This window comes from Crotalus tigris, unplaced genomic scaffold, assembly GCF_016545835.1.
Source record: "Crotalus tigris isolate CLP2741 ecotype Arizona unplaced genomic scaffold, ASM1654583v1 scf7180000018275.596634, whole genome shotgun sequence".
Classification (NCBI taxonomy): Eukaryota; Metazoa; Chordata; class Lepidosauria; order Squamata; family Viperidae; genus Crotalus; species Crotalus tigris.
The window spans coordinates 463,697-488,588 of record NW_024096919.1 but is presented as its reverse complement, the minus strand read 5'-3'; the positions used below and the strand labels follow the sequence as shown (position 1 = coordinate 488,588).

At 38.4% G+C, this 24,892-nt stretch overlaps 1 protein-coding gene across 3 annotated transcripts in view; it reads right to left on the bottom strand.

Moving 5' to 3' along the window:
• EFCC1 (EF-hand and coiled-coil domain containing 1) overlaps positions 1-24,892 on the bottom strand; it is an 82,336-nt gene that overhangs the window by 4,382 nt on the left and 53,062 nt on the right. Inside the window, exons 4-7 of one of the 3 annotated variants that reach the window (XM_039349444.1) lie at positions 18,635-18,770; positions 17,670-17,835; positions 9,275-9,433; positions 3,058-3,127 (exon numbers count right to left, since the gene is read on the bottom strand). In XM_039349444.1, the coding sequence (XP_039205378.1) occupies positions 3,058-3,127; positions 9,275-9,433; positions 17,670-17,835; positions 18,635-18,770 (531 nt within the window). The remainder of the gene's footprint in view (positions 1-3,057; positions 3,128-9,274; positions 9,434-17,669; positions 17,836-18,634; positions 18,771-24,892) is intronic. The other 2 variants (XM_039349445.1, XM_039349446.1) reach the window with 2 other exon arrangements.

Here is a 24,892-nt window from a genome sequence, read left to right as displayed (position 1 = left end):
TTGAGTTCAGCTTCTACACATTTTGAGATGTAAGTAATTCTGACTGAAAAATCAAGTGAAGAAGCATACCACACAAGCTTAAGATGAGACAGCTGCGAAAAAGGGTAGGCCTGTGGATAATATCTCTTCATCAATTTCTAGTTCAAAACACAGTTACAAACTATACTATCAAGAATGTGCATTTTTTCTCTCACTACTATAATTATTTATGAAAAGGCAAACAGGAAAACTCTTTATAAATAAATATTTTTTTCCTAGACTGTAAAATTTAACTGCCACTTTAAAAAAATAAAATTCCAACCTATAAAAATATGAGATCAATATACAACATATTATATAAAAATATGAGATGAATATACAAATAAGCGTACCAAATCTATTTCTTTTAAACATATTATATTTCCATTCTGTATTGAGATGTCCCTAAGGAAAAAATATTTCTAAATCACATATAAACATATAATATAAACATGTGTTAGAACAGTGGTTCTCAACCTGTGGGTCGGGACCCCATTTGGGGTCGAATGACCATTTCATGGGGGTCACCAAACCATGCTGTCCGCCATTTTTTCCCTTTTCCCTAGCTGTCCTACTCCCTCTTATTGGTGGCCACACCCACTTGGGGGTCACCACAACATGGGGAACTGTATTATGGGGTCACGGCATTAGAAAGGTTGAGAATCACTGTGTTAGAAGGAACATTAGAGCTTAGTCATTTAATTTTTTCAAATACTTAAGGAAATGTTACAGATAGTCCTCAACTTATGACCACAATTGGGAATGGAAATTCTGTTACTAAGTGAGACAATGGTTAAATGAGTTGTATTCTAGTTTACAGCCTCTTTTGCTGTGGTCATTAAGCAAATTACCATACAGTTGCACATAATAGCACACAGTTGTTAAGAGAATCTAGCTTTCCCCATTGTTTGTCAGAAACTGGTTGGGAAACTTAATAATAATAATAATAACAACAATAATAATAAAGTTGGAAGGGACCTCGTAGGTCATCTAGTCCAACCCCCTGTTCAGGCAGGAAACCCTATACCATTTCAGACAAATGGCTGTCCAGTCGCTTCTTATAAACTTCCAGTGTTGGAGCATTCACCGCTTCTGGAGGCAGGTTGTTCCACTGATTAATTGTTCTGTCAGGAAATTTCTCCTTAGTTTTAGGTTGCTTCTCTCTTTGGTTAGTTTCCATTCACGGCTTCTTGTCCTGCCTTCAGGCGCTTTGCAGAATAGCTTGACTCCCTCTTCTTTGTGGCAACCCTTGAGAACTTGCAAATAATGATCACACGACCCTGGGATACTGCAACCATCATAACTACATGTCAGTTGTCAAGCATTCAAATTTTGATCACATGACCATGGGGATGCTGCAGTAGTCATAAGTGTGAGGATCACTTGTAAATCACTTTTTTTCAGTGCTGTTCTAACTTCAGTCACTAAACAAATAGTCGTAAGTTGAGGACTACCAATATTCCTCATTAATGGATTTAGCAACTTACTGTATTTCTTTCAATAATGAAAATTGATAATTTATGGTTTAGCATTTTCTTTTATATTCATTCCCAAAGCAGATTTACATTTTAGAAAAAAAGGCTACTAATATTGCAGACTACTGCACATGTCATTGAATGCTACACATGTAGAAGTAGAAATAATTATCTTATTATTACAGATAAATTAATCTCTTAGGCTGAAAATTGCCATGATGTTTAATTCCCATCCTTATGAACCACTTTTTTGGTGAGTCCCCTTAAATTCAGTGGAATTGCAATGTGCATAGGATCAAAGTGGAATCAAAGATTCCTATTTTTTCCTCTCTCTATATATATATTGCTTCATACTGAAATAAATGTAATTTTGTTTGGAATTGCAAGAAGAATCTGGAGCGCTGTTCTCCTAGGATAATAAAAGAAAGCACATACCCAACTTCACTATAAAGAACAAAATCATCAAACAACCTTTGGAGCCTGAAAATCTCACAACAATGGGATCTGCACAGTGGACTACTACCTGGGGAGAAGAGAGAACTCAAGAAATGTGTGTTTTGTATAAAGATGAAAGGTTATTATATTGAAGATCTGACCTACTTTCTTTGCTAAACGACAACACTGTCTTCTGGTTTTTTTCTTTCTTTTCATTGAGGCAAAAAAAGGAAATCTAAGATTGCTGAATAAATATTTTAAAGAAAATATGGGCTAGAGGGCATACATTCGGCCTTCCTGTAATCCTACACTGTACGAAGTCACTGGGAAAAAGAAGTTGGGATGAAGAAGCTTATTCTAGCAATGCAAATTGCCAGCCTAAGCCTCTGTGCTGGATCAGGCTAGTAGGACAGTTAGAAATAGATCTATACCACTGATCAGTCACAATCTGGCACTAGATGTCTCCAGTTACGTAACAGAATGATATGTTAACCTCCACATATGTTCAGGGAATTCCAAAGCTGGAACATTACTGTATTTCAAGTTCAAAATTTCAATAACATTTTTACTTCTTTCAAACTTAAGCAATAATTTTTTTATATTATTCCATTTCTCTTTTACCAACTAAATAAATTACAAGATGTCTGCCCACCCCCCATCTAGACCAAGGTAGCATTAGATGTTTTTTGCACTATCCCCAAACCACCACCACATCACCAGCTATTCATTCCTCCTGTAAAGTTTTCTTTTCTCACCCATTTTCTTGCCACATCAGAGAATTATAATCTGGGTTCAAAGGAGTGAGCGCGCTTTTTTGGGGGGTGTGTGTGTCTATGTCCTTATTCATTGAAATCCTTTCTTAGCTTAATTGATAGCTAATTGATTGGGGATGAATCAGACATTAAGAATCTCTCCTTTCCTCCCTTTGTGTCTATCTCTGTTTCTGAATCTTTAAGATCATTCACTATCTACTATCTAACTATCTTGATCAAGCCATTTCTGTGCAACAGGGTATCTAACATATTGGAGCAGTGCCAATTCTCTGCCCTCCGGAGAAGTTTCCTGCTAACCAGTGGTCTTGCCAGCCAAACTGTGAGGTTTAGTACCAAAGGTTACTGTACTTTCTTACCATGTTGGGAGTCACAGCAGGATTCCAAAGTGTTCAGTAAGATTTTCCCCAAGGTGCGCTTAGAAATGTTCTTCAAAACATAAAACAATATTAGGGAGTTTTATCTGCACATGTCAATACTGAAATATATTAATCCTCTTCCAAAATCTAATATTCACACCAACTGCAACATTGGATTTACTTTTAATGGCCTTTATGATCAACAAACAAGTTGGCAATTCAGAGAAATTGTATACATCAATGGTGCAAATATACATCAGACAGGAGACAAAGAGATATAACAGAATGTAAACAGAAGGTGAATGTGCAAAACATATTCCACAAGATAGCTAGATAATGTCATAACACAAAATGTATGTAGCTGCAAAACAAGACTGATAGACATTGTTTACCCATCAGAAGACAGTTTGGGTTTTATTTTCATGTCGTTTAAGAAAAGGGCCTCTGTGTAGTCCATCTTTCCCTTTTTCATGGTGGATAGTCACACTATCAACCTGTATATGTGATCAGTTCTGTAGTTCTACATACTGTCAAACAGAATGGGCAGGCTCAATACAATGTACTTGGTCTTCATTTGCCAATCACGTGCGCAAAGTATAAAAAAATGGTCATGGAGAGGTGAAAGGAAGAAAGCATGAGATGCAGACAGCGATAAATGATATAGTAGATATTGTGGGACCAGGGAGATGAGCATGATACAGAAATTGTTGAAAAATAGTTTTGAGAGTTTGAGTTCTGAGTGTTTGATTTTCTAGCCCTTATGCACTGAAGTAATTGTATTCATTCATGAAAGCTAAATTTAATTTTACTGTTATTTTTAATTATCTATATTTAAATCTCATCTTTCCTCTAACAGTTGATCACCTTCAAAATTAAGTAAAGATGATGTCTCTTTGAGACTGAGCTCAATTCACAAGCACCATTTCCCTCCCATGTTTGAAAAAGAACCTACCGTGTTCTTTATGAGTGTATTGTTATATAGATTCTTAAACTCTGCAGGAGATATTCTTAACATCCAGGCCCATGAGTGATAAGTCATCATATTATTACCACTTAAGAGCCATGATATATAGTAACGTACAAGACTCAGGGCAATATTTTCACAGTGGTGTTATGTGTCAGTTGATGGATTGCTTAACAAATGATTTTCAACATGGTGATGGACAATGAGAATGTAATGATATTTTTTTGCCAATTATAATCACTCATGGCAGTTTATTAGCTTATCCTTCATTAGATTTTGACTGTCACAAGGAGCAAGCATTACCACAACTGAAGACATGAAAGCCTGACAAGTATAGAAGAAATGTAATAGGAAAATATTATATATATTCGTAAGAGTTATTAACAGAATTTGAGAATCAAATCAGACTAATTTTAGCTATCAGATCAGCTCTCATTAGATGTAACTACATTCATAATAAAAAGTGGCCTTAAATGCAGTTTAGAAATAAGAGAAAAAACAGATACAGTGCAGGTAAATTTAGTAAACTGTTTTTTTATTTTGATGATACCTTGTTTCTAAGACATCTGTTTTCTTTTCTCCACAGCATGCAAGAAAAATCCTTTAAATACTAAAGTTATCATATATACATGTAATCTATATATCATGCTATTCCTTTTCAGAGAAAGTTAGGTTATGCAGACTACAGAAAAGTAACAAAGAGTAAGTCAAAGTTATTAGAGTCACAAAATAAGAAAAGGAAACATAGCTAAGCTAATTTTAATAGCATCATTCATTGTACATTTTCTTACATTTCTTTCCTTACTTCCATCATGTCCATCATTTATTCATACCAAATTGTTTTATAAATTTTTCACCTTTCATTATGTTCATCTAATGGTTTTCTCTGTCTAAAAGTAGTCCTCAAACTGGGAATTTCTGTTGGGTGTGAAGTAGAGGCTTGGGACCTTTCACAATCTCAGTTGCCCATCACCATCCCCCAGGCCTCTACTGGAGATCCAGCACTTGGGAATGCCACCTGAAGCCCTGCCCCATGTTCAGCCACTGCAGTGCCCCAAACAATGCTGCCCCGGCTGCCCCATGCTATACAGGCCCTGCCATTGGTGATGAGCCATACCCAGCATGGCCCAATGCAAGGTGGCTGCTGGCCACCCCAGGCCTTCTTCTCAAGATCGCTTCTGCTGTTCTCCAAACAGCACATGCCAGCCTCCAAATAGTTGGCGCATTCTCGCAATTCTTCAGAAAGCCTTTGGAAAGCTTTGGAAGCCTTTTGAAGCATCCTCAGAATGGCGGGCGCTATTTGGAGCATCCACCCGCATGTCCCCATTCTTCGCCAGTTATGGCTTCTATCCACGGCTCTTCCTATTGGCTCCGCCTGACTCCCCAGTTCTGACCATAGATACGTTCCTCCAAGAGCTGAAAGCTATGCATCAAGTGATTCAAAACCAGCTGGAGAAAGCCAAGGAGGACTACAAACTATTTGCAGACTATTTGCAGACCAGCATCATCTGTTAGCTGTGGGCTCTCCACACAGTACCTGCCGACAGCTTGGCCATCAAAAAAACTTGATCACCACTACTTGGGATCATTTCTGGTTGAAGCAGTGATCAATCCTGTAGTGTTTCGCTTATCCCTGCCACAGATCATGCGGATTCACCCAGTTTTCCACAGATCATTGCTAGTACCAGTAATGGCCAACAGTCTGCATCGACCAGTTCCACCGCCACCGGAACCAATAGCCCCTCATGGAGAAATGAAGTATGAAGTGGATAGCATCCAGGATTCCTGCTGGTTGTGGGGTCGGTTTCAATACCTTGTGGCATGGAAAGTCTATGGACCGGAGGACTTCACCTGGGTCGATGCCACCGATATCCATGCTCCTCATCTGGTCTGTGACTTTCATGCCTGGTTCCCGCAACGTCCCAGGCCACATGGTCCCGAGGGAGGGGATAGTGTCATGCTTCCATTGGGGCCTGAATCTGGGGAGGAAGATGAGCCAGAGCTGGAGCTGACAGAGTTTGAGGGGGAGGCATTGTTGGCTTCAGAGGAATATGGGGAGGAGCAGACTGAGGCAGGCCAGGGCCTTTCAGGACTGGGATAGCTGGAAGGCAGGGAGGAATAGAGGCAGGATGACCAAGAGAGGCAGAGCTCAGGTAATGAGCATGGACCTCCTCTCCCGATCTTCGAGCACAGAGAGTGAAGAGAAAGAGGGAACAGCGCAGGCAGACCCAACTACTTGGGAGGAGAGCGCCCTGCCCCTCTTTACAAGGCACACCTGGGGACTGAGACTTAAGGAGATGCTATGGGGAGGGGCATTTGCTGGGAATAAATGCTGAATTATTGGAGGCTGGTGTGCCATTGCCGACATTGGAAACAACCCTCTGATCTCCTGTTCTGTGTTGTGATTTCTACTTGTAAACCCTGAAACTCTGACCATTGGACTGGCTGACAAACTTGATTCGGTATTCCAAACCTCAGACTGAATTTTGGCTATATATGTTCCTTTCTTTGTTATCTACCTGGCCTTCAGTAAATTGTTGTTCTAATCTAGCAACTCTGAAAGAGGACTGTTTGTTCCACACACACACTTTTCCTGCCTGATATAGAGTGAAAATCTTTTGAAACTACTTGCAGCCAGAGGTTGCTGAAGGTGTGTGTGTGTGTGTGTGTGTGTGTGTGTGTGCGTGTATGTGTGTGTCCTTACTTGCTCTGGGACTTGCCAGAAATGTGGGAGCGTTTGGGGAACATCTGGAGCATTAAAGGGGCAGTTTGAACTGTCAGCTGACTGTGTTACCTCTGTGCCATGCCCTGGGTCATCACATGATATTTAATCAAATAGAGATGATGTAAAGGAGTGTACTTTGTTGTATCTGTAATTCATCAACCATTCCTTGCTGATGATAAGAACAGCACTAGTAGTTTGGGCACATTTTGGTCAGCATGTTTCAACTGGAAAGTCCCAATTATAATTACACTCTTCTATGCAGACAGAGCATTCTAGTCTAGAGATTGCTTTGCAAGTCATTATTTAAAGCGTACTGATATGTACTTAGGTCCTAGTCACATCTTGGTTTATATAATGCCAAAGTGTAGATTGGATGTCTACATTCCTATGTTTGGTAGGGTAATATGTATGCCTTTCATGTATCAGTTTATCTACTTCTCTACTTATATTTTCTTTTCAAAAAGGAAAAAAAAACTAATTATAACAATACCCAATACCCTATCAATTGAAGATCATGTGCTTTTTTCTCCACAATATCTCTCAAATGGTGTGCATAGTATTTATTAGTACCTATAAGAATTATTTACCAGTAGTCCTTGGGTTACAACAGCAATTGAGACTGGGATTGCCATCACTAAGCAATGCTTGTGTAAAGCATGACATTGTGTGACTGTAACTGTTCACAATGGCAATCCTGGCAGTCACAGTTGTGTCTTAATCCCAGAACTACACAGCATGTAAAGAGGCAGGGATACCAGGCAAAGAGTACAGGGGTGCTGGTGCGTGTGTTTTTATCTGCCACAAGCAGGTGGCACGAAATGGAGATAAGTTGGCAGAAGCTTTGGGAGGGCTGGTGGAGATTGTGCACAGGCTGGCAGAAGCCGTGGGCAAAAGAGGGTTACAGCAGGTATATGCACTATAGAGTGGCTGGAAGGCTACTACAGAGAATGAGTTCTCTGGGATCTTGCACTTTGCTTGAGGGAAGTTGGCATAGGTTGCAAATGGCATTCACATGACAAATGGACATAAATCCAGGACTTGTACTCATTTATAAATAGATTGATTAGAATTAAAATTGCTCACAGCTAGATTTAGTTCCTTTCCTACATTTAGAAAAAAAATCTCTTAGATTTAAACTAATTAAATCTGGACCTGTTGTGATTCCGTGCCAGCCTGTGTTCCCAACAGCTAAGTCTGGGGAATCTGAGGAGGAGGTGGAGGAGGCATTTGGAGGGAGTCAGAGGGAGGCTCTGATGAATTACAAGACTCACAGTTTGATGAAGAGCCTGGGCCCTCCAGTCGTGTTCCGGATGAAGCTCAGCTGTGTGGGGAGAATGAGTCAGACTTGGAGGATTCACACCTGATGGACATGATTGATGCTCATAGACGCAGGCAATTAGCTAGAGCAGATCAGCAGCAGTCAATATGACAACTCCAGGGGAAGAGGCGAAGGCATTGAGAAGCCACGCTTTGGGACTGCTTTATAAAAAGGGAAGGTGTGGGCGGTGCTGGTTGCTGAAGGCAACCGTTTGTAAAGAACTTCCAAGGATCATGGTCTGTTTTGTTTTATCAGTTAATTTCTTATTTAAACTTCTGCTCTGTTTGCTTTTGTAACCAATTAGCTGTTAGGAAAGTATTCTGTGTTTTTGTTTTGGAGAAAAACTTATCAGGACTGTTTTGAAAATAAAAAGAGGTTGGTTTTCCCAGCCTACTGTTTAAGAGGGGTTTGTTCTTGTGACGTAACAAGGGCGGACGTAGGCTGGGACAGAACAAGACCTAGAAAGTAGAACGCCACCACCTTTTTTAAATAACATTTATGAAGCCGGGCACGCCTATCCCTTAGAAATGCTAATAGCAAAGCTATTTTTGTTTTTAAAAAAAAGCAAAAGGAAAAAAGCTGAGTTTCCTACTGTAAATTTTAAACCAGATATGAAGTGTGTGTGTGCATGTGTGAAATAATTCTATGACTATTTTTCTTCCGCACTGTTTCAGTTTTGCTCATTTATCTTATTTAACCACTAAAAATAATTTTCTTCACCTATATAATGTAATTGTAGCTGTAAAATAACCTGTATTAAAAAGATGGTTTTATTGTGTTCCATATTGCAGATCAATATGAGAAAGAATGATTTGCTCAAGGTCACCAAGAGAATTCATGGCAGAAGTAAAACTTGGATCAGAAGCTCATGCAGTAATTCTACACAAAATCAAAGGCTCTCAACAGGAAAAATATTAACAGCTACCTTAAACAAGCGTACAACTCTCCTAGCTCTAAATTATAGAGAGTGCCTTGTATATCTCTAATGGAAAATTGTTTATCTAGAAGTTCATGTTTTCCTTTTCTAAGATAGCTATCTATAGCTGAACTTTTTTTTAGCAACTCAGTGTAATAGCAGATAAAGTCTGTCTACCGAAGACCTTGCAGAAAATTACAGAGGATGTCCATCTATTCTATTCTGAGGAGCAGCATCTAAGCTTGTTGTTTCTTCCACTACTTCATTTTTGGGTTTTTTGTCTTTTTTTCTTACCAGATCCCGGAGTTGCTGAAGCAGCTGTAAAACATCCAAGAGCTTTTCTTCCACCAGTGATAGCCTTACTCTCTCTGTCTCCAACATTTGGAATTCCATCTTCATCAGCTCAGACTCCTCCGCCTTCTGTTGTATTTCCCCTAGCAATGGGCCTTTCATCTGCACAACAGATGACATAAAAAATATTGCGCAGCACAAAAATAAAAAATCTGACTTCTCTGTCTGAGTCTGTAGTAGGTGCCTCAGAAGTCTGTCTTCAAATTAATTTTACTAAATGGAATGCGTCAGTGAAAAATACAGTTAGTAGGAAGTGTGCGCAAGTATGTGATTTTCTATTTTATTGATATCTGGCTGACTACTTGATGTAGTTAGGATCAACTGGGGATTTTAAATGCTGCCATTCCAAATATATTTTCTATGTGCACATATAATTTCCAAGGAAAGCAATATACACAAAATTGCCTGCTACCGTTAATTCTAGTCTACAGTTTCATTGCCCCTATAAATCTGGAGTTCCCATTGAAGCCATAATAAAATATTTCTCCTTCAACCATGACTGTTTCAGAATAACCTTATTAAATGTAGACCAAGCTGCACTACTGTGAAAAACTTTTGATTACTTCAAATGTATCATCTGATGTGTCACAATCCAAGGCCTTTTCTCTGCCAGAACAAAACTCAATACACAGAGGAATAGATGTAGATTATAGAAAAGCAGGTTCCAAGTGAATGTTAGGGGAAAAAAAATCCAGCCACTAAGAACAGTTTGAATATAAAACCAATTATTCAGAGAGGAAGTGGACTTTTCTTTCATTTTGACCAAAGTGTGGCTGGCAAGCCATTTGTCAGGGATCCTTTGATTTGGAACAGTCAATAGAGTACATAAATGCTCCCTTTCAACTATTATTCTTTTAAGCAGAAGAGGAAATATTTGCTTCAGTTTGTTTGCATGCTCAAATAATTACGACTGAAAGATTGGCTACAAGGTATAGTGCATATGGTCAATACAAAGTTAACTTCAAGCACACAGTCTTTGTTTGAAAATTCTTACCCCGTGATTCCAATATTTTTTCTTTCTCACCAACATATAAAGTACATTCAGTACTATGGTTTAATGTCACAAGAGAGATAAATTGGTAAACTTCAGGAGGGAAAGTTAGAGCAATATTGGGTGCTGGAATCACTGGCTGAAGGAGAGGGGGCCCCTCAAGGAAGGATAAAAAGACATTCCAACTTGTAGTTAGTTTGGAGGAGAAAACATCTTAGGTCTGTATCTGCTGTTTCCCAAGGAAAGGCAGTTAGTCTGGCAAGATTATTGTAATATAGGCATTCAGCAATAAAGTATCTATGTGGACCTATTCACAGAGTGATTCTGATTACATGCATCTGACATATTGTCATATTAAGTAGGTAAGCATTGTAATCAAAGTTCTCTTTCCTTTTCTGTATATTTCTATTGATTTAGAGACTATCAGAATTCAAATATAATTGGTTACAGATAAAAAAACAGCATGCCTTGCCAATGCTATCCTAATCATAATTTTAAGTATTAATGCCTTGGTTACAAGCTAGCATCTTTTCTACAGTTTGTAATCACATGGAAAGTGAATAACATAGAAGATAATGTAGTAGGTTGATACCATATTAGAATGAAACGAAAATTAAAATTGGGATTCAACTCAATTATCTAATAAATCAATGCATTATTCACTGATATCCCTTCGCATGGTTAAGATTATTCTGGTTATTGTAAGAAACCTGTGACATTCCAGCTATTCAGTTTCTCATCCCAGCTATCATAAAAGTTTTCCTTGAGTTATAAATGTTTGCTTATGAATATGCCCTCTTCAGCAACTTCTAGGTCAGTGGTGGCGAATCTATGGCATGCATGCCAGAGGCGGCACTCAGAGCCCTCTCTGTGGGCACACGCGCCATGCCCCAGAGATGGCAACCGTTCCTCTTCAACCAGCCACCCGCTAACTTGCCGAGGTCCCACATGGCCTGATGCATCCCAGCATGGCTGGTTTCCCTCCCCCCTGTCCCATCCCTCCTGGCCTCGCATGCTCTCCTTTTCCCAGGCACGATCCACTGCATTTATGCTTCTCTGAACTGCTGGCAGTGGGCTGCGGAGCCCCAGAGTGCGCCAGTCGAGGGGCCGGCAGGCTGTGGCTGATGGACATTGTAGGCCCCTTGCGCTCGCTGGCCTCTGTGTGCGGGGGCTGATGGTGTCAGGCAGCAGCTGCCCCAGCCCCTGCCCCGCCTTGCCCTGCAGCAATGGCACCCCTGCCCTGTCTCGCCTTGCTCACCCCGCAGGATGAGTCTCCTGCCCACCGCCCCACCTGCCAGAGACCCCCTGGATCTCCCCCAACCCTGTCTGTCCCCCACAAGCATCCCCCCCGCTGAGCAACATTGAGGTGACCACGCCCACCTTGGCCACATCCACCCAGTCTGCCATGACTACCACAGCCACACCCACCCAGTGGGTTTTGGATTGCAGTTTGGGCAGTCGGTCTCTAAAAGGTTCTCCATCACTGTTCTAAGTAATTGTTATTGCAAATTTTCCCCTTTTGTGTTCAGCCCATCTTATTGCTTTTTGGTGGTTCTAAAGGAGTGTGCAAGAGGAAGAGTAAGGGCATACCGTCTACTAGCAGCTTAAATAACCTCTTTTAAGAAAAATCATGACAGATTCTTGCCTGTGGGAGGAGGGGCCCAAATCCATAATTTCCTGACATTATTTTATTTTATTATTTTATTTTATTTTCTTCTTCTTCTTCTTGTGCCATATCCGTTATCGGACGTTGGCGATCATGTTGTTGATCCTGTGTTTTTTTTTAATTGAAAATTTTTACAGTTTTACAATAAAATAATCCCCCTCTCCCTCTCCCACCCCCCAACCCCCCCATCACCCTCCCCCGTCCTTCCCAGAACTGAATACAGGGTTAATAAAAACTAGAAAAAAACCTTACAACTTAAATAAACATCAAACAATTATAAATACATTCAAAGAACAAAATTTTAAATACTTTAACTCCAATATATAAAGACAAAACAAAACAACAGTTCTAATCATTACCTTAAACATAAATTATTCAAAAGCTAAATAATACTTTCTAATCTCATATTTGCGCTGTATAAAATTCACCCATTTTTTCCACACCATAAAATATTTCTCTTGCGATTGGTTGTTGATCCTGTTTTTATCAGCAGCCGCACGAAAAAGTGCTGCTGAGTTTTGTCCAAACCAGTCCCTTAGATTTTGAAGCCACGATGTTCTTCTTCTGCCTGGACCTCGTTTGCCTTCAGTCTTTCCCTGGAGGATTAAATAGAGTATGCCGTATTTTTCTGGGTGTCGCATCACATGTCCGAAATATTCTAATTTTCGTTTTTTAATTGTTTTGATGATTTCCATTGGCTTTCCCAGGTGGCTTATCACCTCCTCATTTCTGATCTTGTCAGCCCAGCTTATACGTAACAGACACCTATAAATCCACATTTCAAATGCTTCTAGTCTCTTCAGGTGCCCTTCTGTCAGAGACCAACTCTCTACTCCCTAGAGCAGGATAGAAAAAATATAGCATCTGACAAGCCTGATTTTCAGTCTTATGCTTATGTCGTCAAGACCTTTTTCATTTTGAAGAATGCTGTTCAAGCTTTTTCTATTCTTGTCTTTACTTCAACGGTCATGTCCCAACTTTCATGTAAATTGGAACCAAGGTGTGTGATCCTTTCAACTTTTTCTAGTGGTATTCCTTCTGAATTTATTGGTGGAAATGGGTTGTTTGCTGATGACCATGATCTTGGTTTTTGAGGTGTTAAGCTTCAAGCCATATTTTTCAGATATTTCTGTGACTCTGTTGATGAGGAGCTGAAGGTCTTCATGCTTACTGGCAAGCAGAACTGTATCGTCAACATATCTTGAGTTGTTGATCCAAACACCGTTTACTTTGATGCTAGCATCGATGTTCCCCAGTGCCTTGTTGAAGATTGACTCAGAGTAGATATTGAACAACAGTTCAATTTTATTTTATTTTATTTTATTATTTTATTTTATTTATTTTAAATAGTGGCCTATGCTACTCTGCTATTTGAAGAAAGAGAAGAAAAATAATTAGGAGAACCCAGTAATTAAAGCCCCAATACCTCCAATTTGAAACACAAAGAGTTGAGGCAATTAAGAGATGTTATTTAAGGAACATAAGGATTCGTGGCTAATCCTCCTTCTGTAATGGCAGAAGAGATGCAAAATTTCTAAGCACTGCACATTGCACAGAATCTAATTATAATCTAATATTGAGCAACTGAGATAACTAATAAATTGACTAAATAATATAACAGAGATCTTGTCTGCAAATGACTGTAGTCTGAATTATAACTAATGAATTCTGATTACTGTAATATTAAACAGCTTCATTTATTAAGAGGAAATTTTCAACATGGAAATACCTAAAATGGTGACTATACTCACAAGGCTTATAGTATATCATGTGAATGAGTCCTACTAAGTTGACTTCAACCAACGTAAGTCGTATGACTATGAAGGCATACAGAATGTATTGTATACCTTTATTTTAATTCTCATCTGTTGGCATTGTACAATTACTGCAACACTTGGGCTAGTAGCTTGTGTTGCTCCAAAACCATCTTTATGAATGACCTAAAAGATGGAATGGAAAACATGCTAATTAGATTTGTAAATGATACCAAGATGGGGGATTTGTCCTTCAGGGACAAAAATCTCAAAATGACTTTGCCATTCCTGCACTGAATGGGGTGTTGGATTAGATGATCTATACAAATCCTTTACAATTCATAAATTGTATGATTGTATTACTGGGATCAATGTAAGGAAGAACATCCTATAGATTAAGTTTCTATTGAAGCGTTGGCCAAAATATTATAGTCTGCCAAGCAGGAAGATTGCCCAGCTTAAACATTTATTGGCTATCTGAATCCCTGCTTACATTTTAACAATTCAGACTAAACCTCATTCTGCTTTGCTGTAACAAGCAATAATAATTCTTGCTGCATCCTTAAATATTATCACTCTCTGCAGTTGCTTGCAGCAAAACAGAGGTCTATTCCATTGTGTGTGTTTTTTAAACTGCAGTTTAAAACAAAACTTCCTAAGGCATACATTTTACATTTTCCAGTCCTTGTTCATCCTTTTGTGTAAGCTTTGTACATTATTATTGCAGTTCCAACCATAACTGGAGTCCTTTGAGAGAGAATTGAAAATAAAAGGAATGCTGTTAACTTCTAAGATTGGCTTTAAAATTGGTAGGAAGTACTGCCATAATCAATTATTTTGTAACTGAACAGCAAATGTTATTTGAATAAAGTGTGAAATAGTTTAGGATCCATCCAGAATTTCTTTAACATACCCATTTCTTTTAGAGCTACAGTATAATATATTTGAATTGACTAAATGACAGGATCGGCTGAAAGTTAACTTAATTCTCTTGTTCTAAAATAAAGTTACCTTTTGACTTCTGGATAAATCTGCAATATGGTAAGATTACATAGTCTCACCAACTATTAAATGTGTTATTTAAATTCTTATACTCATAGTCTTTTTGTAGCCAAAAAAAAAGCACATAAATAATTGCTTGCTCTTGTCAGTCATAACATTACACCATCTGATCAGCAGCCTGGTTTAGACATTATTTTTCTTTCCTGATACAATGATAAACTGGGGTAAGTTATTTTCACTACAACATCTTGTTCCTGTCTTCATGGGTAACAACATTCTTCTAATCATCAGTACTGGCTTCCCTACAACACACACGCCTATATCCAAAGTAAGACTGAAATGTGTCAGTTGCCTGCAATATTATTCCAGAATGTTCTATTTCTTTCTGCCCATTTTTTCTTTGTTAGATAAACAAATTCAACAAAAAGATTTTCAGCACGTATCTCATAATCATAAGCTCATTGGGTATCTGCATTTTGTACCAATAACAAAACCATTGAAGAAATTCTGCAAAAGGTTCCCATGAGCTTATTACATTGGGTCTGAATGCAGCCTCAATTATTTTCTTGATCAACACTGTAAATGTGCTGCAATTATTGTATTATTTTCCAACTTATAAAACTCTTTTGGAACATACAGTAACACTGCAGGCTGGTTTTAAAGGTGCTACATTGTAATTACATCTAAACCAAATCCTTGTCTACATTAAGGTTATCTAAATCCTTGTAAAAGCTGTTCCAACGTTCATGTATCTATCCACTAGAAAATGCCTGCTTACAGTTAATTCCTTATAGATAATGCACATGACTTGGTCAATGAATAAATATATTCCAGCGAAACTCAGATATCTATCCTACAAGCCACATTTTGTAATTCTAGGCTTAGATTTAGAGTTTACTAATGATTGCTTCAATGTATCATCTGCTATCTGACACCTTCATTAAAATTTCTTTGCAAAATAGTTCTCTAACTGCAGCTCTTTATTGGAATACACTTAAAAAGGAAACAAAGCAAACAGCTCTTTTCATCCTCTAGCTTTTGTAAAATCATAGCAGATGAAAAAGATTGGATCAATTATTGATTCTTTCTGGTGCCCATTATTCTTGACTTGCCTGGAGTTGAAATGACTTATAGTTTTATATACTTCTATTTACTTCTTTTTAAGACTTGGGGCTTATGTGTACAACTAAGCCTACCACTTAGATGCAGAATTAACCTGAAATACTCATGTATCTATCCAGATCTCAGAATTTCAGATATCTAGAGATGTTTAGAAGATATTTCTAGAACTGTAAAAAGGTTTACCACTTGGCAAATCAATAGTTATTTCCAATTTCCTCAGGATAAAAAAAAACTATGCTTCCTAATAGCACAAAGTAGATAAAATACTAAAGAAAGAAAGGGAAGGTCTAAAGCAGGGCTTTTCAACCAGTGGTACGGGTACCACCTGTGGTACATTGGCACCTGGCAGGTGGTACGCGACCATCCTAGAAAAGTGGTTTGAATCGGTGGCAGCACCACACAAGCCTGAGCGAGAGATGGCTGGAGCTGCAGGGCTGTCAGGGCTCAGCGGAAGCGCCAGGATCAGCACTTCTTTGGGGCTGTCAGGGCTCAGTGGAAGCACTAGGATCAGCACCAGGCTCCAGTTGGAGCTTGGCGCTGATCCTGGCGCTTCTAATGAGCCCAGAAGAAGCGCCAATCAGCTGGAATGTTGCAGCATCTCCAGGCTCTTGTGATTTACATTCAGATGCTTGGCAACTGATTCATATTTATGATGGTCACAGTGTCCCAGGATCATGTGAAGCAACCAAAACCTGCTGCAGCCACCCACTTTTTTCAGTGCCGTTGTAACTTTGAACAGTCATTAAGCAAAATGTTGTAAGTCAAGGACTACCTGTACTTCATCACTTTTTTCCTTTTTTTTGGGGGGTCATCAGGTTTTTGACACCTTGCTAGGCAACTGGTGGTACTCGGATATTGTTATATCCTAAGAGTGGTACAATGGGTGAAAAGGTTGAAAAGCCCTGGTCTAAAATAGCAATTGGGAAGTTGCTAATTCCAGTCAGACACTGGTTTTCTATTTTTAGATACATTAACAGCACAAATTGGAAGAGGTGGAATTTGCAGTGGAAGAAAGGAACACAGCTACTCTTACAATGAAATATATATTTATTTGCATTTATGTACAAATATACATTTGTAATAAATATACAGTATGAACCACAAGGCTATATAAAGTGTTGTATAAGACCAAGCTAGGTAACTATGTCCATCTAGATCAGTGGTTCTCAACCTTTCTAATGCCACGACCCCATAATACAGTTCCCCATGTTGTGGTGACCCCAACCACTTATACATCATCGGGTGCCAGGGGTATGGCCAAAGAAAAGGGGAAAAAAATGGCAGACAGCCTTGTTTGGCGACCCCTGTGAAATGGTCGTTCGACCCCAAATGAGGTCCCGACCCACAGGTTGAGAACCACTGATCTAGATGTTGTCAAATAGAAAATCCTGCTATCCCTGACTATACCAACTGGAGATGATTAGTTGTTGTGATCTGATGACATACAGATGTGCCCTACTCCCCGTACTTTAACAGAACAGAATTGCATTTTAGAGGTTTGCTGATAAAGAAATAGTAAATAGATGATTGTATAAAAGTCCATGGAATTATCCACTATCAGTAGCTTTGAATTAAAGAATTCTTTAAGAACTAAGCTTTTGAGGTGATGAAAGTTGAACACTATCACAGCCTAGTCTTCTTGTTCTGAAATATGCAGGTGATATTAGTGAAAGTGTCTTTTGACCATATTTAAGCAGGTCTGATAAGAAAAAGAAGTTCTGAAATATGCAGACCTTGTAATAAGTAGCCCACAAATCGGAAGTAGTGTACCTCCTGAAAGGACAGAATATAAAATGAATTTACCTCTTCCATATTTGTTTCCAGAGGTTTCTCTTCCTGCCCTTTCATTTGAAAGTCTTCTTTTAATTTTGAGAGTCGTTGGACTAATTCCACAAGGGAGTTTTCATGGCCGCAGCAACTGGCATTTCCAAAGGACGACCTCAGCTGCTTCCATGTTGTGTCATCACATCTAGAGAGAGAAAACTTCTGGTCACTGCTTTTCTCCATCCTAGTAGTCTAATGATACACAATATTAAAATATTATGAGGAAACATAAATTGGTTTAATAAATAAATCACTTCCAAATGTTTGCCAAGGAAACCGCAGGGACTTGTCCAGAGAATCACCTGCAGTCAACAATGACTTGAAGACACAAACATAAAAAAGGGACAATTACTAATAACTCTTACATATGTCTGTTCTATATAGGTAAGTTTTCTCTTAACAATAGTAATTGGGACTAGCAAGTCTGAAGCTAAGTGACACACTTATAAAGTGTGACGTCATGCTGACTTACAACAGCAGTTCCGGTGGTCCCAATTACTGTTGTGTGGTGTATCCTATTCATTTGCAGCATCTTGTGGTCATGTAATTGCCATTTGTGACCTCCAGCCAGTTTCCCCATCAACTTTGCTTGTCTGAAGCTGGCACTGAAGATCATAAATGGTGGTCACAAGACTACCGGATGCTGCAACTGTTGTGATTGCAAGCTGGTTGCCAAGTGCCCAAATCACAACCATGTGACCACAGGTATGCTGTGATGTCCATAACTAGAAGGAGAGGTAGTAATTCTCCCATTCATCACCGTTGTACCTTTCAACAGTTGCTGAACAGGTGGTGGCTGAACAAGGACTATTTGTATAACCATATTACATATTCCAAAGCTGGTCTACCTGTAACATTTTTGTTATGTTGCACAACAGCATTTTCAAAAAGAATTGCAAAGAGAAAAGTTGCCATCATACTTTCACATAGATACTGAGACGTACCCGCTATTGCAACAAGGAAATCTAGCTAGGAGTTTCTTTACTTCAGCCATTTGGGATTGCTGGTCTCCTATCCATTTCTCTTCCTCTTCATCAGACGCAGCCTGGCCTTCCACAGAACGAAACATTTGATCTTCCACTGGAAAGAAAGAACAACAATAACCGCCTCAAATAAGACAATTATTATCACTATCATATTCAAGTAGTATTTTTTAAACCCAGTTTAAGAAAAAAAACAATTTTAGGAATAATTAGTTCAAATACTACAGTAATTCATTGCCAAACAAAAAAGGACCTCCTTCTTTCTCATCTGCTACCTTAAATACACAAGTGCTAGATATACCATATATCAGGGGTCCCTAACCCCTGGTCTACGACTCAGTGCTGGGCCATGGAAGTGGTAAGGGAGTTCACATGAAGCTGTATTTGTGAAAGTGGTGAGCGTGCATGCACGAAATCATCCCGTTTTCCCCTCCCACCTCCGCCAGTCTGCCAAGCTGGGAAGGTTGGGGACCACTGCCATATATATTTGCAGAGAAGCTGAGAATTCTAGGTGCTACAACAGACACCCCCCAAATTAGGTTCAGTTTGTCTGTGGATGGAGTTATCTGTGAGTATATACGGTAAAACGTTTTAAAAAGAACTCATATATCCTATATATACAGAATTTGCATATAGACCCTACTGTGGATAAGCTGACTCTTGAATTTGAACCAAACTATGATGAAAATGTGAATCAACAACAGATGGCACATTTTTCGTGTTATTTAGTTAAAAATTTGAGAGTCAGCTTATCCACAGATGGGTTTATATGCAAGTATATATGAGATATATGTCATTTTCTATCACAAATTAAAAGAAAGAAGAGTCCTGAGAACATGTTAATTAGTTGTGAATGTAATTTTTTTTTCAGTAAGCACATTTCCATTTGAGAAACAGCAACCTTACTTATTGAAGATCCTATCAAATGCCCTGCACCATTTCTCTCCTTTTGGAAATATATTTGCCTAAATTCTTTTTAGATCATTAGTAATTCAACCTTTGAGTCAATCCTCCTCATAATCAGGAAAATTAGGAATATGTCAATCTATGTCTAGTTATGTAATTTATAATCCACATTTATGCTTGTTTCTATGGCTATAGAATTTGGACTTGAGTAATATAACCCCCATATCTGTGAGTTACCTTTGAAGACATACTTTGCAGCATTTCTATGTATAAAGAGGCAAGTACCCTTTCTTAAGAAACATAACCTTTATCAATTGTTAAGAGTTATATATAGTATCGTTCTTTATTAAACCTTGCTAATCCCCAACAGTGTAACCTACCATTGCACACAGAGGGTTGTCTTGTGCTTTCCTCTTGAACAAATTTGTGTGTACATGTATATAAAAAGAAAAAAGGGGGAAGTAGTATATTAAAATAAAAATCAATTATACCTGGAACTTTTATTAAATTGTGCTCCTGAACTTGCACAATGGCATGAGCAACATCTTGACTAGAAACAATCCCATAGTTACAGAAAAGCCTGGGGAATAGCAGAGGCTAAATGGAAAAAGTGGGCTGGAGGAAAGAATGAAGAGAGCCTTTACGAGTTTTGATATAGGATGGAGCAAAGGAGAAAAGTGAGAGGCAGTTTGTTACAGTGGTTAAGGCATCAGGCTAGAGCAGGAGTTCTCAATCTTGGCAACCTTAAGACACGTGGACTTCTGGGAATTCTGGGAGTTGAAGTCCACGTGTCTTTAAAGTTGCCAAGATCGGGAATCTCTAGATTAGAAATCAGGAGACCGTGAATTCTAGTTCTGCCTTAGGCACAAAGCCAGCTCAATAACCTTGGGCCAGTCACTTTCTCTCAACCCTAGGAAGAAGCCAATGCTGAAACACTTCTGAAATCTTCATGAAGAAAACTGTGGAGACTCAAAGGCACACACACATAGACATACACACAAAAGGAAAGGTTGACCTGTTTCAGGGGAGTGAGGATGGTAGAGATGGTGAACCAAAGGCAAAGAAAGAAAAGGATCTGATATAAGGATGCAAGGAAGATGGGGGCAAGATCTTGGGAGGGGTGTCTCATGTTCAGAAGGAAAATATGTTTTTCTACCAGCTGTTTATGGCAGGTAGACAGAGAAAAGGGGATTTATTTTGGCACTAATATCATGTTTTTGAAACACTCAGCCAGAGAAAATGAAGCGCTTTAGGCTAAGGCAGCCTTTTCAATCAGAGTATATTTGCAAGGGAGAACAATATTGGTTGAATAATTTAGACAATTGTCTGTTTTATTGACACAAATTTCTTTCCAAACTGCATTTGTAAAGACTGCTGCCAGCTATTATTCACACATTTGTTGCAAGTAGCTATTTTGCAAGCTGAGGTGTCAGGTTTTTCTGTTAATCACTGCTATGTGGTACTAGGAATATAAAACCACAGCCTTTTTTTTTAAGGCTTCTGCTCAAGCTGGTTGGTTATTTTCTTCCAACGCCTTTTTAAAATCTGGTATCTCTCTTTAATCAAATTTTATTTCTAAAAAAAAAATGACTCCTCCTTTTGAGATAACATATAAGGGATGGCCTCCTGAATCAGAAGACAAGTTATTTTGTGTCGGCTCCCAGCAAGAAATACAATTTGCCAGCTGGACTTTTAATATTATTAGGCAAACGTTGTTGCTTCTAATGCTAGGACTATGGCTGAATGCTTTCCATTTGGTCCAGCAGAGGGCACTGTGGTAAAGCCCAAAATAAAGAAAATGCCAATCAGATGACAAGCTTAGCAAAAAATGTCTTGTGAACAAAATTGTCCTTCTCTTCTACAATAACAAAAGTGGTCTCTGTGTGTGTGTAATGTTAGCTCTAATTAAGTAAAATGCTTATTTCCCAACATTAGTTCAAACGCATGGTTGCCTCATATATCCATATTCTTTATATAAGCTTTCAACTTCAAGGCTTTTCTTTGAACATAATCATTTATCCCAAATGATTAATTAATAAGCAGATGCTGTATCTACCCAGCTGTAAGAATCACAGCCACTATGGGATTTGTGCATTATGTTAAGAAGCAAACAATAGGGGATGTGGGGAAGTTGCCATTGTCTCCTTTTGTTGCTTTTGCACCAGCCTAGGATCTAGTTTAAACCACATCAAACCTTTAGCTTAAATATGGTAGTTATTTGATGCAACAGTAGAGATAGCGCTTCTGGCTTCTGTCAGTTACACCGATGGATGCTGGTGCTCGGATGGAAGACAAGCCTTAAAGATGTGAATGATCTAAGATCAAAGCTTCTTGTAAAGTTGTAGGGAGTGCATACAGGTAGTCATAAGGAAGTAAGGGTATTTACTCTAATTTTTTTTTTATCTTTGCTCATGATCTTTTAAAGGAAACCTCTGTCATATGCTCATCTTAAATGTTTGTTAGAAGCATGTGTTCTTATACCTCTAATATTTTAATCTCTGATTTCTAAAACTAAAACTCAGTCTTTTGCAATTCTGTTTTTTTTAAAAAAATGTTAGTATATATAAAAAAAGCCCATGGGAAAAAATGTGTTTTTTACACTAAATAAAAGTTGGTCCTAAATACACAGATGCACTTAGTCATTATATTGTTTTGAAATTAAATTAATAATTAGGTCAGTTCATTTAGCCCCCAAAATTATAAAGCACTGAGAATAAAGCATATAAAAAAGTATTTTATGAGTCATCTCATGCTTGCAAACAAACTTTTATTTGTGTGGATATTCTCATTCTCTCACTATCTCTGGTAGGAATTTTGAACAGCTGTTTATGAATTATAAAATCCCTGAAGTAATGGTTAAAAAAAATCTTGTAAATTCTACATTAAGCAGGTGACCCAACTGGAATATTCGATAGTTTTATTCAAATTCGTGATAGCAGGAGATAGTTGTACTCAATTTTCATTTACATGTGGTCACTATCACAAGACTTTTCTATACAATCCCTTATGTTCTTGGGAAAAGGTTCTACCTCAGTCACTTTATAGAACATGTATGTCAGATTGAATTGGGGTAGGATATGAAGGTGCTTTTTCAAAAGGCAACTGGACTTTTTTTTCCCTTGAAGACGTTTCGCTTCTCATCCAAGAAGTTTCTTCAGTTCTGACTAGTCTTCAAGAGAAGCGAAACGTCTTCAAGGAAAAACGAAGTCCAGTTGCTTTTCGAAAAAGCATCTTTGGGACACTCATGACCTGGATGACTGAGAATCTCCATAGAGGGTAGGATATAAAATTACTTGAGGGTTCTATACCCAGGGGAAGGATAAGGAGTGATCCAGGATTTTATGGCCATGATAGCAATCATGCTTATTATAGGTCGTACTTGGTCCAACTGAGAGAAGTTGGTTTCTGATTTGAAGGTGGAAGATATTTCCATTTATTTATTTATTTATTTATTTATGAGACTTATATACCGCTTTAAGTGCAAGCACTCTCTAAGCGGTGTACACCAGTAAGCAATGTATATATATATTTACATTGCCCCCAACAATCTGGGTCCTCATTTTACCTACCCCGGAAGGATGGAAGGCTGAGTCAACCTTGAGCCGGTGAGATTTGAACCGCTGACCTGCTGAACACAGTCAGCTAAAGTGGCCTGCAGTACTGCACTCTAACTGCTGCGCCACCTCGGCTCTTGTGCTATTGTGAAATTACTTTCTGTCTCACATCTATAGGGTAGTAGGAGCAGTTAGGATGGTCTGTCCCAGGTGGGTGAAGAGCACTGGATGCGATAGCCTCAAGCATCCTCTTTGTCTATTGATCAAGGGCTACTAATAGGTTCCACTAAGAATATTCAGATGAAGATAAAGAAGCATAAAAGACAAACGCAATAATCGGGATCAGCAAATATGATCATGGGTACAAATCATATGTGGGCCTACATTTTTGTGGGAAAATGCCATTCAATAGCTTTGTTTGATCACCTGGTCCAGCAGTGCTGGATAATTCTGCTCCATCTTCAACATTCTCTTTTTGGAGAAGATTTCGGAGTAGGTAATTGGGCCTCAGAAAGTCTTAAAAGAAACTGGTCATGTAGATCTCTGCCAGTCATATTTCAGGCCAAGCATAGGACAGAAGTTGCACTGATAACTCATGTACATGATCTATACCTAGACCTTGACTGGGGGAGTAGATCTCTTCTGGTTCAGGTAGATTTATCAGTAATATTTGATCATATTGTGAGGACTGGGAGCTGAAGGCACTATTTTCCAGTTGCCCTTCAATGCAAGGAACACCCCCCCCTTAATCTTCTGAAAAGAAATTATGCTCTTTCATCAGGCTTTAGGCCACAATGTACAGTGGAGGCTGCTATCATTGTATGTTTGTACTGGTTGTATTTATTACATTTTCAAAGTTTTTATGATTTGCTTATCATTTTCTTTTTTAATCTGCCCAAAGCCTTATGCTGAAGCCCCATAGAAATTATGTAAAATAAATTATAAATAAATAAATAATGAAGAACAAATTGAAATCAATTAGAAAAAGTAAAAAAAAATCAAATTAAAATAAGTTTGAAAAAAACTCCAGCTTTATGACTACATATCTGAGTAAATATCTGACAATCTTGGAGGATAAACTGGAGATCTAAGATTTCCTTCAATGGAGACAAAAACCAACATTCCGGACATTTCTATGCAGCAGACTTCAATAACAGCTTTATTCTAATTGTGTGAAAAATATCCTGTTCTGAGTATGGAACATTTGTTCCATTTTTCTTCCAGAATGTGCTAGTTCAGCCATTCCAGGGGATGAACTAGTGGTTTTCCAGAAGTAAGTCTTCTGGAACAGGAAATAGTCTGCTGTGTTTACTGTAAGATCAAATGCATAGAAATGATTAACTAGTTATCCTCACTCATGTAAATCTGACTATCTTTAAAGCAGGAATAAACAGGAATACAATGGAAGATACTCTGCCCCCTTTAAAGACCCATATAAAACTTTTCCATTTAAATTCAGTTGATGGCTTGTGCTCAACTGTTCTTTTTTTATTATTATTATCATGGCTGATTCACCTTTATCAAAGATTCTATGAAGGCAAAAGAAAGCAAACAGCTATGCCTTTTTGATTTGTGATAAAAAAAAAGAATTCATCCAAAAACTATTTTTATATCTTTCTAGTTCTGCTACAAAGGCAAGATTAAATGAATCTGAATATATGAATCAAAATTAGCCCTACAGTGCGTGCCAACCTATTAGAAAGTCTTACCACATTGCTGTGTTTACAGCACTGGCTGAGGCATCATACATTCAATGCTG